Source organism: Hyperolius riggenbachi, chromosome 2 (genome assembly GCF_040937935.1).
Source record: "Hyperolius riggenbachi isolate aHypRig1 chromosome 2, aHypRig1.pri, whole genome shotgun sequence".
NCBI classification, from domain to species: Eukaryota; Metazoa; Chordata; class Amphibia; order Anura; family Hyperoliidae; genus Hyperolius; species Hyperolius riggenbachi.
In genome coordinates, this window is record NC_090647.1 from 429,539,513 (window position 1) to 429,557,780 (window position 18,268).

General features: G+C 44.9%; 1 protein-coding gene across 1 annotated transcript in view; it reads left to right on the forward strand.

The window, feature by feature from the left end:
* The first annotated feature begins 15 nt into the window (after positions 1-15).
* Positions 16-18,268, forward strand: part of LOC137545201 (arylsulfatase H-like) — a 66,061-nt gene continuing 47,808 nt past the window's right edge. The window contains exons 1-3 of the mRNA XM_068266325.1: positions 16-721; positions 2,459-2,687; positions 12,376-12,516. Coding sequence (XP_068122426.1) covers positions 16-721; positions 2,459-2,687; positions 12,376-12,516 — 1,076 coding nt within the window. The remainder of the gene's footprint in view (positions 722-2,458; positions 2,688-12,375; positions 12,517-18,268) is intronic.

An 18,268-nucleotide genomic window follows, 5' to 3' on the forward strand; every position in this document is an offset into this window, starting at 1 on the left:
CCATCTCCCATATCGATGCTCCAAAATGACCTTGGCGAGCTCAAGCACCACCCAAAAGATATCAACGATATCTTTTCCAAATTATTTAAGAAACTCTACTCCTCCCCCAACTCGTGTGATGAAAATAAAAGTCTCTCATGGTTAGAGAAAGTCCAACTCAAAACCCTTAGCCAAGACGAACTAGCAGACCTTAATGCTCCCATCACAACCTCTGAAATTACCTCAGTAATTAAAACTTTATCAAATAGTAAAGCACCTGGACCTGACGGCTTGTCATCAGAATTCTATAAAATTCTACAAAAAGACATATCTCCTACCCTAGTTAATGTATATGACGAGATCCTAAAAAATAGCCGATTCTTACCTTCAGCCAACGAAACCTATATCAAGCTGATTTTTAAGAAAAATAAAGACCCTACCAAACCTGAATCCTATCGTCCCATTTCCCTTATAAATCAGGACCTAAAAATTCTAACAAAACTAATGGCCAACAGACTAGCCCCATATATGCCAAAGCTCATCCATCCCAATCAAGTAGGATTTACACAGGGGCGGTCAGCAGTTTCCAACATCAGGAAGCTGCTCACCATCCTTGAACAAGTAAAAGCTTACCCTTCCACCCACCAAAAAAGTGCAGTTCTATTACTTGATGCCCATAAAGCTTTTGATGAGGTAAGCTGGAAATGGCTGGACCTTGTTCTTACAAAAATGGGGTTTACAGGTAACTTCATGAATCTCTATAGGTCAATGTATCACTCCCCCAAAGCACGCATCAATACCCCGGGATTCCTTTCTTATCCCTTCCCACTACAAAAGGGCACTCGCCAGGGATGCCCCCTATCCCCCCTTCTATTTAATATTGCTTTGGAACCCCTGGCCCGATTGCTTGATGAGCTGATTGAGGGCATCACAATTGGGGGGGAACGGACCACCCAGGCTCTTTTCGCTGATGACATTCTGTTATTTCTAAATAATCCCGAGGAGCAAGTCCCTAAGATATTTAAACTAATACAGGAAATAGGCCAAGAATCCGGCTTCCGGATTAATAAATCTAAAAGCGAACGCCTATTTCTATCACATAGAACCCCTTTGGCCACCATAAATAACATCTCCGAGGTACAAATTACTAAAGGACCCATAACCTACCTAGGCATTCAATTTCACAAAGACCCATCTTCCTTGTACAACCTTAATATATCTCCTCTCATCCGCAAATTGGTCACACAACTCCACGGATGGCTTAATCTCCCCCTAAACCTCATGGGTAGAGCAGCGTTGGTCAAAATGGTCACTTTTGGTAAACTCCTCTATCCCATGCAAGTGCTCCCCCTCCTCCTCAAACACACCGACATCCAGCTCCTAAATAGAGCCATCTCCCAATTTCTATGGAAAAACAAAAGAGCCAGAATCTCTCTATCTAAACTACAGCTCCCAAAGAGTCTGGGTGGTCTCAACCTCCCTAATATTCGTCTCTACAACCTAGCTTGTATGCTAAGACATGTAAGGGACTGGCTTTCCAAAACATCTGGTTTCTCAAATTTCGCCCTAGAAAATGCCCTGATTGAACCATGGTCTCCGGTAGGCCTTCTTCACTCCAATTGGGCTTCTCTACCCCCCCGACTGAGACATAATGTCATTATTCGAGACACAATCACTGCGTGGAAAGAAACCAGAAAACTATTCCACTTACCCTGGAGGGTCTCCAAGTACATGCCGCTCTGGGGGAACCCGGCTTTTGAACCTGGCATGCAACATGGAGCCTTCCTTAGATGGGAGGAACAAGGTCTAAATAAACTTAGCCAACTCTTTGAAATGCACAAATCCAAATGGTTCACTTTCCACAACCTCGCTCGAATTTGGAAGCTACCTAAGTCTGATTTTCTAGTGTATGGTCAGATCAGATCCTACGTACAAGAACACCTTGTAAACAAATCATGTCTAGACACGCTCACCCCATTTGACTTATTTATACGTCCGGGAGGCGAGACACTTTCCCTTTCTACACTTCATCGAGGCCTTCAAAACATTCAGGCACCAAAACTAGCCCTGACCAATCTAAAACGATGGTCCAAATATTTTGATATCCCCTACTTAGAGGGAAAAATACTAGAGGGACTCCAAACATATTATAGTATAATCATAAACGAAGCATGGCGTGAGTCTCACCTACTATTCTTACACCATGCCAAGTATGCATTCAACATCCAATACAAAGTCCCACCCCATTATTATCCAGAATGTCCCAAATGTAATTTACCTAAGGCTGATATGGTTCACTGCATGTGGCTATGCCCAAAAATCATCCAATTCTGGGATCAGGTGTCTCGCCTCCTCCAGTGGCTAAAATGTGGCCCACATATTAGGGAACCTCTGCTTTACCTTTTCCACAATAAATCCAATCCCCCACCCCCATCATCCCATCCTCCTAAATATCCTGATATTCTGCATCTTACTCTAGCTGCTGCCAAGAAAGCCATACTCAATAGATGGATTTACCCCACCATCCCCACTATACAAGATATCAAGGACATTCTCCTGGACCTTTTCCTAATGGATAAAGTTGATTCCCTACTACACAAGGAAAAAAAGGCCAAGAAATTTTTCAAAAAATGGAAACATTTTATAACTCTTATATTCACCGCCGAAGAAATTCAATCCTTGGTCAGTCCCTTCCGCTATACTGGCTGGTACTGCACAGAAGATCTACATGGTACCCTAGGTGTCTTTAAACTTGCTTCTTAAAACAACCAAATGAACCCCGTCCACCCCCACAAGGAACAGATGTAGATATGACCTCCTTTACAAATTTTAATAAGGACTTTATTTACTTTGCTACCCCATGAGAGAGCAACCGCAGGGAGGGAGGGAGGGAGAGTTAAAGGGAGGGGGGGAGTTTGGAATTTAAACTTGTTTTTTTCATGATTCTATGATGTTATACTGCTCTACTGTACAATTCCATTGATATCAGAAGATTCTGAAAACTCAGAGTCTCCCAGGACTTGGTTATCCAGTTCACCCCACATCTTATGCTCAATATGTGATGTCTAAACGACAAGCTTCTACCATTTCCTGGTTGTAATTTTCTCATGCTCATTATATGTTTAAAAACCAAATAAACAAGTTTTAAAAAAAAAATCTTCTATGAACTCACCATACTCCTATCGGAATACCTTGGGGTGTCTTCTTTCTAAAATGGGGTCATTTGTGGAGTTCCTATACTGCCCTGGCATTTTATGGGGCCCTAAACTGTGAGGAGTAGTCTTGAAACCAAATGTCGCAAAATGACCTGTGAAATCCTAAAGGTACTCATTGGACTTTGGGCCCCTTAGCGCAGTTAGGGTGCAAAAAAGTGCCACACATGTGGTATAGCCATACTCAGGAGAAGTAGTATAATGTGTTTTGGGGTGTATTTTTACACATACCCATGCTGAGTGGGAGAAATATCTCTGTAAATGGACAATTGTGTGTAAAAAAAAATCAAAAAATTATCATTTACAGAGATATTTCTCCCACCCAGCATGGGTATGTGTAAAAATACACCCCAAAACACATTATACTACTTCTCCTGAGTACGGCAATACCACATGTGTGGCACTTTTTTGCAGCCTAACTGCGCTAAGGGGCCCTAAGTCCAATGAGCACCTTTAGGCTTTACAGGGGTGCTTACAATTTAGCACCCCCCAAAATGCCAGGACAGTAAACACACCCCACAAATGACCCCATTTTGGGAAGTAGACCCTTCAAGGTATTCAGAGAGGAGCATAGTGAGTCTGTGGCAGATTTCATTTTTTTTTGTCTCAAGTTAGAAGAAATGGAAACTTTTTTTTTCCTTTTTTTTGTCACAAAGTGTCATTTTCCGCTAACTTGTGACAAAAAATAAAAACTTCTATGAACTCACCATGCCTCTCAGTGAATACTTTGGGTTGTCTTCTTTCCAAAATGGGGTCATTTGGGGGGTATTTATACTATCCTGGAATTTTAGCACCTCATGAAACATGACAGGTGCTCAGAAAAGTCAGAGATGCTTCAAAATGGGAAAATTCACTTTTGGCACCATAGTTTGTAAACGCTATAACTTTTACCCAAACCAATAAATATACACTGAATGTTTTTTTTTTTTATCAAAGACATGTAGCAGAATAACTTTCGCGCTCAAATGTATAGGAAATTTTACTTTATTTGAAAAATGTCAGCACAGAAAGTAAAAAAAGTCATTTTTTTGACAAAATTCATGTCTTTTTTGATGAATATAATAAAAATTAAAACTCACAGCAGCAATCAAATAGCACCAAAAGAAAGCGGTATTAGTGACAAGAAAAGGAGGTAAAATTCATTTAGGTGGTAGGTTGTATGACCGAGCAATAAACCGTTAAAGCTGCAGTGGTCTGAATGGAAAAAAAAGGCTCTGGTCCTTAAGGGGTTTTATGACTGCAGTCCTTAAGTGGTTAAGCAGGGGTGGGGGGGGGAACTTGCAAGGCAACCTATATTGGCAATCTACCTCCAGATTGCCAATACTGACAATCTGAAGGCTAGCAGTCTAAATGTAATCTGTTCCCCACCAATACCTCCTACTTTCCCCCTCCCATATGCCCTTTATTCTTAAAGTGTACCTGTAAGAAAAAAGTGCTCCCGGTAGGTATTTACCTCAGGGAGGGGGAGACCTTTGTATCTTAAAGAGGTTTCCCCCTTCCTCCTCAGTAGAGGGGATCCAGCACTGGGAGCCCCAAAGTTCTCCTTGTCGGTGTGCGCATGCGCAGTAGCTGCTCTCCGTTCAGGCTCCAGCAGAAACAGCCAAGCCCGATCACGTCCAATCTACTGCACAGACACACTGGTGGTACTTGAAAATTTTCAGGCGATAAAAGTGGTACAATTAGTAAAAAGGTTGAAAAGCCCTGCTCTACATCACAGTCAGCAAGCACATTGTCGCCAATCAGACTACACTCACTCCTGGAGCCCCACCCCCCTTATAAAAGGCAATGTTCTCCTGTCGTTTTACTCACTCGTCTGCCTACAGAAATTAGTTAAGGGACAGCTGCTGACAGACTCTGCTAGGGAGAGTTTAGTTAGGCTCTTGTAGGCTTGTTCCTAGCTGATTTTTATTCCTTATATTACTCTCCCTCCTCACTCCTCTCGGAGGGAGGAGGGTCTTGTCTTCCAGCCTAGCATGTACAATTATGATATATCCAAGAGAAAAATTAGCTTGCTTAAGGATTTGTAGTATGTCAAAAGCCAACTCACATTGGCTAGGAATAGAACCCAGGCCTACCGCTCTGTAGGCTACTATCCTAACCATTATACCACCCACACAACACACTACAATGCTACATGCTGAAGCCAGCCTAGCATGTACCATTGTGATATATCCAAGAGAAAAATTAGCTTGCTTAAAGAGAACCTGTACTGAGTAAAATTATTTAAAATAAACACGAGGTAACTTCAAATGAACATTACATAGTTACCTTGCCATCAGTTCCTCTCAGAAACTCTCCATTTTCTGCTGACAGTGATCGCTTCCAGTTCTGACATTTTGTCAGAACTGAAATATATCCGTTGCTGTCGGTTATATATCAGTTGCTGTCAGTTACAGCTGAGAGAACTGATGTGTCCATGTTTCCCTATGGCTCAAGTGGGCGATGTTACAGTTTAACTGTGTGCTGACCAGAAAGCTGTTATGGTGTAATGGCCATTTTCCAAATGGAGGACGGAGAAATCCATTGATCACAGTGCACAAACAGGATGCAGGAGAAGAAAAAGAGATTGAGGAGTAGACTACACAGGAGGTAAGTATGACTTGTGTATGCTTATTTTGACTTTTAATTTTCAGTGAAGGTTTTCTTTAAGGATTTTTAGTATGTCAAAAGCCAACTCACATTGGCCAGGAATAGAATCCAGGCCTACCGCTCTGTAGGCTGCTATCCTAACCATTATACCACCAACACAACACACTACAATACTACATGCTGAAGCCAGCCTAGCATGTACCATTGTGATATATCCAAGAGAAAAATAAGCTTGCTTAAGGATTTGTAGTATGTCAAAAGCCAACTCACATTGGCCAGGAATGGAACCCAGGCCTACCGCTCTGTAGGCTGCTATCCTAACCATTATACCATCAACACAACACACTACAATGCTACATGCTGAAGCCAGCCTAGCATGTACCATTGTGATATATCCAAGAGAAAAATGAGCGGCAATTTTGGAATTTTGGATTGAAAAAGCAATTTTTTTCTTGGATATCCTTAAGCAAGCTCATTTTTCTCTTGGATATATCATAATGGTACATGCTAGGCTGGCTTCAGCATGTGGTGGTAAAGTGGTGAAGAGAGCTACCTACCACCTGCACTCAGACCTGGGTTCAATTCCCAGCCAAGGTGTGTAAGCTGGTTTTTGAAATACTACAATTCCCTGGAAGACAAGACCCTCCTCCCTCAGGGGTGAGGGAGTACACTTCCTGATGTTGTAAAGCAGTGTAGGCCTGCAATTGACCATTCAATAAGATTTCTGACATTAAAACACTGCTTTGTATTAAATCCAGATTTTTTTCTGGGACTTTTGATGTGTATTTCACTTAACCATGTCTTACTCCAGGTATTAGACCCCTTGAAACATCTTTTCTATAATTTTTCTAGTCAGCAGAAATGTTTCAAAATTTTTAAGTTCGCCTCCCCATTGAAGTCTATTGCGGTTCGCGAAAGTTTGCGCGAACTGAACCTTCCGTGAAAGTTTCCGAACCGAAAATCGGAGGTTCGCGACATCTCTAGTGAGCGATTACTCTTTCAAGGCCCATACATATGTCCTTATAGCCACACACTCAATTGGTTTGTTCTTACCGACCTACGGGTTTTCAGGAGCGAGGAATACACGCTATTCCAGTTGTTGCGCATCAACTGGAATACTGTGTATCGCGGCAGAGGGACAGCCAAGCAGCCACGGAGACGGCGAGCCTCTTTTGAAACGGGGAGCTGGAGGACTCTGTTTAAGTAAGTAAGCTTTCCTCGCTCCTGAAAACCCGTAGGTCGGTATGAACGAACCAATTCAGTGTGTGGTTATAAGGACATATGTATGGGCTTTGAATAAGTAACCGCTCACTCCCTTTAGTGTGGCCAAACAAATTAATTTTTTTTTTATGGACGCTTTTTTGAACTTTATCACTATAAATTATTTATCCCAGCAAATTTTTGACTGAAGGAAAGTGGACATTGGGTGAATTATAGCATAAGCATTGAATGGCTATGCAAAGAAGACATCAGATAAACCTTTTAAAGAGACAGTGTAATATTTATGAAATTCCGAAAATCGGCACTGAATAAGGGATTTGCTCATTCCATTGTGACATATTTGCTATATGGGATATAGGGGGCGAGTGCAATAGATTAGGATTGGGGCAGCACGGTGGCGTAGTGGTTAGCTCTCTCGCCTTTCAGTGCTGGGTCCCCGGTTCGAATCCCAGCCAGGGCACTATCTGCAAAGAGTTTGTATGTTCTCTCCGTGTCTGCGTGGGTTTCCTCCGGGCACTCCAGTTTCCTCCCACATTCCAAAAACATACGGATAAGTTAATTGGCTCCCCCTAAAAAAAAATTGGCCCTAGACTACAGTACTTACACTACATAATATAGACATATGGCAATGGTAGGGATTAGATTGTGAGCTCCTTTGAGGGGCAGTTAGTGACAAGATATATATATATATATACACTGTACAGCGCTGCGTAATATGTCGGCGCTATATAAATACTAAATAATAATAATAATAGTCTGTGTGGATTCCAGGTGTGTTTATATGGAATTTGAAATACACTCACATTTTGAAACATAACAGGATTGTCCAGTGTTGTTAAATTAATGAATGATTACTGTGCTATGCATAGACAGGTAGTAGGTTTAATAGGTAGGTATGCAGTGATTGGTATTACAAATTTGCAGCTGTCACACACACACAAGTACCGTGAACAGGTGCAGCGGCTGACTGGTATATAACACTGCATGCGCTCGCGTAGGTAGGTAGGTGCACTGAACAGGTGGGTATGCAGTGATTGGTAATACAAATGTGCAGCTGTCACACACACAGGTAGTCACTGAATGTGCTGGGTCTGGCAGTGGCACAGTAGGAATTACCAAGGGGCCAAGGTACAGCAGCTACGACTGACTGACTGGGCTGTATATGCAACACAAGTGTCTGTGGGACACACACAAACACACAAAAAAAAATAGATCACAAGAACAACAGTAGCTCTCAAAAGAGCTGTTGAGGATGAGGAGTGCTTTTTAGCAATAAGTATCAGCAAGAAGGAGCAAGCTAACAAGCCTAACACAAGAGCCTAACTACGTTTTCCCTATGGCAGCAGGTTCTCTGCCTTCTCTAATTACTGCAGCCACACGAGTGAGTTAAAAGGCTGACGCTGCCTGCGTTTTATAAGGGAGGGGGGGGGGGCTCCAGGAGGAAGTGTAGCCTGATTGGCTACCCTGTGTCTGCTGACTGTGATGTAGAGGGTCAAAGTTGACCCTAATGATGTAGTATAGGGGGTGGGTCGAAGTTGAACCGTGAATGCGAACCACCGATGTTTGCGCGAATACGTTCGCAGTCGAACCGTTCGGGCCATCTCTACACAGCATCTCTGCCTGCAGGCCGCTTGACTGCCTTCTCCACCACCACCAACAGCGTCCAGGACTCCAGGCGGATTACTGAATTTTTAAGGCCGCTGTTAGCAGTGGCCGCTATAATCATTTTTCTGGTGCGTGTACATGCCTGCCTAATTTTTCTGGCTGCACTGCGGCTGCAACATTCTAACAAAAGGCATGTACATGTGTCAATTCCTCTTCGTGATTGTTACCTTGCAGCAGTGAAGGGGCTTGTGTATCACAATGAAGCAATGACCGGCTATATGAGTGTGTTGGTGGGCACATCTGACCCAAGATAATAAGGTCGTTGTTTCATTGTGGACAGACCAAATTCGATCAGCTGGACACTCAGTCACTGTTGTTCTGTCATTGAGCTACCCCAGCCCGACCATATGGGCTTGAAAACCGCTATCGCCTGCACTCTCACCATGGTGCGCACCAGTCCAGCACGGCCATCACTACACAAACAGCTGTGTGCGGTGCGTTACACACTGAGTTTGGTCTGTCAGTGTGAAGCAGTACTCTAATTACACTACCTGATTGATGTATACACACGCAAGATGTTTGAAGCACTTTATGTCTCCAATTTAGCAATGCAATGTGATTTCTGCCCTTGACTCTGCTGTGCGTCAAATCCGGATTTTTCCCCGGGACTTTTGGCATGTATCCCACTCCGCCATGCCCCCCTCCCGGTGTTAGACCCCTTTAAACATCTTTTCCATCACTTTTGTAGCCAGAATTAGTGTTTGTAGTTTTGAAAGTTCGCCAGCCCATTGAAGTCTATTGCGGTTCACAAACTTTTACGGAAGTTCGAGGTTCGCGAACCTAAAATCGGAAGTTCGAGCCATCTCTATTTGGAAGGAGGAAGCATCCAAGTCATGTGAAACACAACGTGACACGTGAGGCAGTGAACTTCTTCTGACCCTGTCCACTTGTTTGGTGCTGAAAAGCAGCAGTCGGGGGTATTCAGGTTCTCCAAATTGGCCATGCCAAATTCCAACACAAATGATGGTCATTTACTGCTGGGATTGACCGATGCCCGCATTGAGATGAATGGGAGTGTTTATTCCAATGCATTTTCTGACAATTGTCTGCGTTTGTGTGAACACCGCGGTCAATTGAAATTTCTCAGATGCTGCAGGTAGTCCAGCGGTTCTGTACACCTCATGGGGCTCAGACGTGATAACGGAACATTGTGAACTGATGTCAAATGCTTTTCTGCTCAGTTGCAGGAATGCAGTTAGCATCGGCTAAACGCTGCACCTGCAAAAAACTGTGAACAGCAGGCCCTTAATGTAATTAAAAGCAAACTTTCAATTTGCATCCAGCTACAAACTTTGGGAACTGACAGCCTGAACTGCATTGCTTTGCAGCTATGTCCTGTTTTTAAAGGCAACCTGAAGTGAGAGGGATATGGAGGCTGACATATGCATTTAACCACTTGAGGACCTAGGGCTTTCTACCCCTTAAGGACCGGCCATTTTTTTTCCATTCAGACCACTGCAGCTTTCACGGTTTATTGCTCGCTCATACAACCTACCACCTAAATGAATTTTGGCTCCTTTTCTTGTCACTAATACAGCTTTCTTTTGGTGCTATTTGATTGCTCCTGCGATTTTTACTTTTTATTATATTCATCAAAAAAGACATGAATTTTGGCAAAAAAAATGATTTTTTTAACTTTCTGTGCTGACATTTTTCAAATAAAGTAAAATTTCTGTATACATGCAACGCGAAAAATGTGGACAAACATGTTTTTGATTAAAAAAACCCATTCAGTGTATATTTATTGGTTTGGGTAAAAGTTACAGCGTTTACAAACTATGGTGCAAAAAGTTAATTTTCCCATTTTCAAGCATCTATGACTTTTCTGACCCCCTGTCATGTTTCATGAGGGGCTAGAATTCCAGGATAGTATAAATACCCCCCAAATGACCCCATTTTGGAAAGAAGACATCCCAAAGTATTCACTGAGAGGCATAGTGAGTTCATAGAAGATATTATTTTTTGTCACAAGTAAGCGGAAAATGACACTTTGTGACAAAAAAAAAAGTTTCCATTTCTTCTAACTTGCGACAAAAAAAAAATGAAATCTGCCACGGACTCACCATGCCCCTCTCTGAATACCTTAAAGGGTCTACTTTCCAAAATGGGGTCATTTGTGGGGTGTGTTTACTGTCCTGACATTTTGGGGGGTGCTAAATTGTAAGCACCCCTGTAAAGCCTAAAGGTGCTCATTGGACTTTGGACCTCTTAGCGCAGTTAGGCTGCAAAAAAAGTGCCACACATGTGGTATTGCCGTACTCAGGAGAAGTAGTATAATGTGTTTTGGGGTGTATTTTTACACATACCCATGCTGGGTGGGAGAAATATCTCTGTAAATGACAATTTGTTAATTTTTTTTACACACAATTGTCCATTTACAGAGATCTTTCTCCCACTCAGCATGGGTATGTGTAAAAATACACCCCAAAACACATTATACTACTTCTCCTGAGTATGGCGATACCACATGTGTGGCACTTTTTTGCACCCTAACTGCGCTAAAGGGCCCAAAGTCCAATGAGTACCTTTAGGATTTCACAGGTCATTTTGAGAAATTTCGTTTCAAGACTACTCCTCACGGTTTAAGGCTCCTAAAATGCCAGGGCAGTATAGGAACCCCACAAATGACCCCATTTTAGAAAGAAGACACCCCAAGGTATTCCGTTAGGAGTATGGTGAGTTCATAGAAGATTTTATTTTTTGTCACAAGTTAGCGGAAAATGACACTTTGTGAAAAAACACAATTAAAATCAATTTCCGCTAACTTGTGACAAAAAATAAAATCTTCTATGAACTCGCCATACTACTAACGGAATACCTTGGGGTGTCTTCTTTCTAAAATGGGGTCATTTGTGGGGTTCCTATACTGCCCTGGCATTTTAGGGGCCCTAAACCGTGAGGAGTAGTCTTGAAACGAAATTTCTCAAAATGACCTGTGAAATCCTAAAGGTACTCATTGGACTTTGGGCCCTTTAGCGCAGTTAGGGTGCAAAAAAGTGCCACACATGTGGTATCGCCGTACTCGGGAGAAGTAGTACAATGTGTTTTGGGGTGTATTTTTACACATACCCATGCTGGGTGGGAGAAACACCTCTGTAAATGACAATCTTTTGATTTTTTTTTACACACAATTGGCCATTTACAGCGGTATTTCTCCCACCCAGCATGGGTATGTGTAAAAATACACCCCAAAACACATTGTACTACTTCTCCCGAGTACGGCGATACCACATGTGTGGCACTTTTTTGCACCCTAACTGCGCTAAGGGGCCCAAAGTCCAATGAGTACCTTTAGGATTTCACAGGTCATTTTTGTTTCAAGACTACTCCTCACGGTTTAAACAATACCAGTTGCCTGGCTGTTCTGCTGATTTTCCGCCTGTAATACTTTTAGCCATAGACCCTGAACAAGCATGCAGATCAAATGTTTCTGACAATTCTGACAAGATTAGCTGCTTGCTTGTTTCAGTTGTGTAATTCAGACATTGCTGACCAGATAAATCAGCAGGACTTCCAGGCAACTGGTATTTTGTAAAAGGAAATAAATATGGCAGACTCCATATCCCACTGTTGCTGCAGGAGTTATTAGCTGCACAGAGCAGAAGTCATTGTTACACATTTTCAGCACTACCATTAAACCACTGACTGGCAAGAAGTTCTATCTAACAGTTTGTAATGAGTATTTCTTCCTCTATATTCTTTCTTTCAGCAGTACCATGGCTACGCTACCATTATTCCTCCTGCTTCTTTGTTTAATTCCAGCAAATGCTTACAAACCAAACATTTTGCTGCTCATGGCTGATGATCTTGGAATTGGGGATGTTGGATGCTATGGGAATAATACAATAAGGTAATGAGTATATATGTGTCATTTAATAGAAATAGAATGTCTGCAAATACCGTATTAAAGCCCAACTCCAACCACAACAAATGGGCCTAAAGCAGTCCCTGCTTTGCTCAGTAAAGATCGGAACCAGGAAAAGTAGCATTGTGCAGCCCTATGACTTTTGTTGTGTCCATGTACCATGTCTTTTAAAAGCGATGATCTGCAGCATAGTCATAGGCAAGTTTAAGGGGGATTACTGGAGCCCAGAATCCCCCCTCAGACCGGGGCGGGTGCAGTCTTGGGTCAGACACAAGTTGAAACACCAGAATGTCTGCAGGTATACTGCAGCTCACAGCACCATGCTGCTGCCTGCACTATGTGCCTCTCCTTCCCTCTGTCCTGTGCCTCTTTCTCTCATACTCTGTCCTGTCTCACCATCTCTCTCCCACCCTCCACCCACTCCTCCTAAAAATAATACAATGAGACCATGTTGGATTTTTTTAACTACTGTTATGTATTTTTAAAGCAAGTGCAATCCTACCATAGTCATACGCTAATGTCCTACCATATTATTATTATGTATTTTTATATAGCACTGACTTCTTCTGCGTATCCTCCCCTTGAAAATCCCAGGTATGCCCCTGATAGTGGAGAACACTATCATAACTGAACATAATTATTTGAAGGTTTACTTTTTTTTGTTTTAAAAACACTTTTCTTTTATTGGTCGGATGAAATATGCTAATTTTTTGAGATAGGAAATTTGGGTTTTCATGAGCTGTATGCCAAAATCATCAATATTAAAACAATAAAAGGCTTGAACTATTTCAGTTGTGTGTATTTGAATCTACAATATATGAAAGTCTAATGTTTATCAGTACATTACAGAAAATAATGAACTTTATCACAGTATGCTAATTTTTTTTAGAAGATCCTGTGTGTCCTGTTGGAATAAGAGGCAGTAAACAGGACATAGATTTCAATCAGACTGAAATCTATGCCGTTATAGATTTCCGTCTCCTGTTGCTGCTTGCTCTAGAGCTCCATGCACCGGTCAGGACCCTGTGATCACTTTGAGCCAATCGCAGTGATTACAGCACTAAAATAGTTTTAAAAAAGGCTCTGATCCATAAAGTGTACCTGAGATGACATGTGACATGATGAGATAAACATGTGTCTGTACAGTGCAAAACATTAATAATTAGGCTGTTTTATTCTATCTTTTTATTCTTCTACCTGAAAGAGTTAATTTTAAGGCATGCAAGTGACAGCTTCTGGCTTGTCTGTACCTTGTTCAGAATATGCAATTGTATGAGCAGTGCATTCGCATGGTAGCAGGAAAAAAGGGCGCAGGAGGAGGATGGACGAAAAGGGCACCGCCATAGACTTTAATGTAATTATTGTTAATGCGTCAAAAAAAGCAGAAAAAAGGGCGCCGCAAAAAATATTTTTAACAACATTAGAACATTAACGTTTTTGAAGTAGTTATCGATTTAGAAGATTGCAACGTTATAGTTTTTGTCATAATATTTTCTTTATATGTACAGATTTTATGTTATCAAAGATTATTATCATTTCTAGGGATGGGACGAATCCACAATTTCTTCGAATCCGAATCCGAATCCGAATCTAAAAAGGTTCTCGAATATCTCGAACCTTTCGAATCCCGAATCTAACGAATCCTGCGGCATAGGTGCCCCCTAGTACAGGTAGCCAGGCATAGGTGCCCCCAGTATAGGTAGCTTATGGTTCAGGTGCCCACAGTTTAGCTAGCGTAGCCAGGCATAGGTAGTCAGGTACAGTACATTGTGCCCCTCAAAGACAAACAGAATGCGAGTATAGTACTTTTCTTACTGTAGCAAGATGTCTGTGGTGGTCTCTGTCTTGGGCGGCAGCTTGTGTGAGGCTCAGGCGGCAGCTTGTGTGAGGCTCAGGCAACAGCGAGTATCTGGCTTGTGTGGGGCTTGGACTGCAGGCATTCATAAAGGGAGAAGGGTAGGAAAGGCTCATTATATGAGTTCAACCAAACCGTTTTTCTCAAAGAACAAGCACATGATAATCAAATGAAATGACAGTATAGGTAGCTTCTGGTAAAGGTGCCCCCAGTATAGGTAGCCAGGCATAGGTGCCCCCAGTATAGGTCCCCCCAGTATAGATAGCCAGGCATAGGTGCCCCCTAGTACAGGTAGCCAGGCATAGGTGCCCCCTAGTACAGGTAGCCAGGCATAGGTGCCCCCAGTATAGATATCCAGGCATAGGTGCCCCCTAGTACAGGTAGCCAGGCATAGGTGCCCCCTAGTACAGGTAGCCAGGCATAGGTGCCCCCTAGTACAGGTAGCCAGGCATAGGTGCCCCCCAGTATAGGTAGCCAGGCATAGGTCCCCCCCAGTGTAGGTAGCCAGGCATAGGTCCCCCCCAGTGTAGGTAGCCAGGCATAGGTCCCCCCCAGTGTAGGTAGCCAGGCATAGGTCCCCCCCAGTGTAGGTAGCCAGGCATAGGTCCCCCCCAGTATAGGTAGCCAGGCATAGGTCCCCCCCAGTATAGGTAGCCAGGCATAGGTCCCCCCCAGTATAGGTAGCCAGGCATAGGTCCCCCCAGTATAGGTAGCCAGGCATAGGTCCCCCCCCCCCAGTGTAGGTAGCCAGGCATAGGTCCCCCCCAGTGTAGGTAGCCAGGCATAGGTCCCCCCCAGTGTAGGTAGCCAGGCATAGGTCCCCCCCAGTGTAGGTAGCCAGGCATAGGTCCCCCCCAGTGTAGGTAGCCAGGCATAGGTCCCCCCCAGTGTAGGTAGCCAGGCATAGGTCCCCCCCAGTGTAGGTAGCCAGGCATAGGTCCCCCCCAGTGTAGGTAGCCAGGCATAGGTCCCCCCCAGTGTAGGTAGCCAGGCATAGGTGCCCCCAGTATAGGTCCCCCCAGTATAGATAGCCAGGCATAGGTGCCCCCTAGTACAGGTAGCCAGGCATAGGTGCCCCCTAGTACAGGTAGCCAGGCATAGGTGCCCCCAGTATAGATATCCAGGCATAGGTGCCCCCTAGTACAGGTAGCCAGGCATAGGTGCCCCCTAGTACAGGTAGCCAGGCATAGGTGCCCCCTAGTACAGGTAGCCAGGCATAGGTGCCCCCCAGTATAGGTAGCCAGGCATAGGTCCCCCCCAGTGTAGGTAGCCAGGCATAGGTCCCCCCCAGTGTAGGTAGCCAGGCATAGGTCCCCCCCAGTGTAGGTAGCCAGGCATAGGTCCCCCCCAGTGTAGGTAGCCAGGCATAGGTCCCCCCAGTATAGGTAGCCAGGCATAGGTCCCCCCCAGTATAGGTAGCCAGGCATAGGTCCCCCCAGTATAGGTAGCCAGGCATAGGTCCCCCCCCCCCAGTGTAGGTAGCCAGGCATAGGTCCCCCCCAGTGTAGGTAGCCAGGCATAGGTCCCCCCAGTGTAGGTAGCCAGGCATAGGTCCCCCCCCCAGTGTAGGTAGCCAGGCATAGGTCCCCCCCAGTGTAGGTAGCCAGGCATAGGTCCCCCCAGTGTAGGTAGCCAGGCATAGGTCCCCCCCAGTGTAGGTAGCCAGGCATAGGTCCCCCCCAGTGTAGGTAGCCAGGCATAGGTCCCCCCCAGTGTAGGTAGCCAGGCATAGGTCCCCCCAGTGTAGGTAGCCAGGCATAGGTGCCCCCCAGTGTAGGTAGCCAGGCATAGGTCCCCCCCAGTATAGGTAGCCAGGCATAGGTCCCCCCCAGTGTAGGTAGCCAGGCATAGGTCCCCCCCAGTGTAGGTAGCCAGGCATAGGTCCCCCCCAGTGTAGGTAGCCAGGCATAGGTCCCCCCCAGTGTAGGTAGCCAGGCATAGGTCCCCCCCAGTGTAGGTAGCCAGGCATAGGTCCCCCCGTGTAGGTAGCCAGGCATAGGTCCCCCCCAGTGTAGGTAGCCAGGCATAGGTCCCCCCAGTGTAGGTAGCCAGGCATAGGTCCCCCCAGTGTAGGTAGCCAGGCATAGGTCCCCCCCCAGTGTAGGTAGCCAGGCATAGGTCCCCCCCAGTGTAGGTAGCCAGGCATAGGTCCCCCCCAGTGTAGGTAGCCAGGCATAGGTCCCCCCCAGTGTAGGTAGCCAGGCATAGGTCCCCCCCAGTGTAGGTAGCCAGGCATAGGACCCCCCCACCACAAAATACAAGTAGGCCGCCCGACCTCATGTAGGCCCACACCCGCCCGCACCCGACCCCGCCCGACCCCCACCCCCCTCATCCATCCAGCCAGGCAGGCAGGCAAGCAAGCAAGGTAGGGCAACCCCCCCCCCACATACTGTACCTGACCTGTCGCTTCTTCTTCTCCGTCCGTCCACGCCTTCAGCTCTTGCGACGTCCGCGCCGGGTCTTCTCCGCGAGAGCGACGTCTTCAAGGGGCAGCGTCAACGTCATCACGCGGCGAGGGGGAGCGACGCGCGGATGGAACGTGAACGCGAGGTCGGAGGTGGTCGCGATGACGTCACAAGCGACGCGTAATGCGACGAAATGATGCGGCGGGTTGCGCGGATTCGTCGGATTCGAATGCGCGCAAATGGCATGGGGATTCGAATCCACGAATCTCGAATCTCTGTTAAGATTCGATGGATTCGTGGATTCGACGGATTCGAAGTCCCATCCCTAATCATTTCTATGTGTAAAAGAGTGTTTCTGCAGAGGGAGTGGTTAGGGTTAGGCAACACCAGAGGGAATGGTTAGGGTTAGGCAACACCAGAGGAAATGGTTAGGGTTAGGCAACACCAGGGGGAATGGTTAGGGTTAGGCACCACCTGGGCGACAGTTAGTTTTAGGCACCACCAGGGGGGTAATTAGGGTTAGGCGCCACCAGGGGAGTGATTAGTTTTAGGCACCACCAGGGAGCATTCTGTGTGAGAGTAGAGTTGGGTTAAGCTGAATTGTTAAATTGCGTAACAATATTTAACATTAATATTTTTTCATTATTATTTCACGTCTGTAATTACAATGGTATTTATCGTTAACCAAGTTCTACAACAATGTTTGTCGTTATCAGATTTCGTTATCCACCCGCTCTATTTCGTTTTCAAGCCAAGCCCTTTTTTCACTTCTCCCTTTTTCATGCACGCATTTACATGTAGCAATGTGCATAGTGTGAACATATCTGAAGTGAGAGAAATATGGAGGCTCCCATATTTATTTTCTTTTAAACTATACCAGTTGCTGGGCATCCTGCTGATCTGTTGGCTGCAGTAGTGTCTGGATCAAACACCTAAAACAAGTATGTGGCTAATCTACTCAAACTTCATACTGAACAACTGATCTTCATGCTTGTTCAGGGTCTACGATTAAAAGCATTAGAGTCACATAAGCTGTAGGATAGAGCCAGGCAACTGATATTCTTTAAAAGGAAATACATATGGCAGCTTCCATATCCCTGTAAGTTCAGGAGTACTTTGAACAATACTAGGTGTCTGGCAGGCTGCTGATCTTGCATGCATCAGTAGTTTCTGAAACAAGCATGCAGCTAATCTATTCAGACGAGCGCTGTTAAAACAGCGCAGGAGATTTGGGCGCAGCCGGTGCCACCATAGGCCATCATAGGAATTACGGTATAGCTGCGCTCAGTAATTTGGGTGCCATCAAAAGACGGAGCTTTAAATTCTTTTAAAACACTGTAATTTGTCCACCAGCCATACCTGGAAGCCAAAGTACATAATTCCCCACCATATATGGCAACCTGGAGGGGGAATAGTAATTAGTGCCACCGGGACTTTTGTAGGAGCAGGGTAAGCCGTATATCGGCTTTATCCTGCG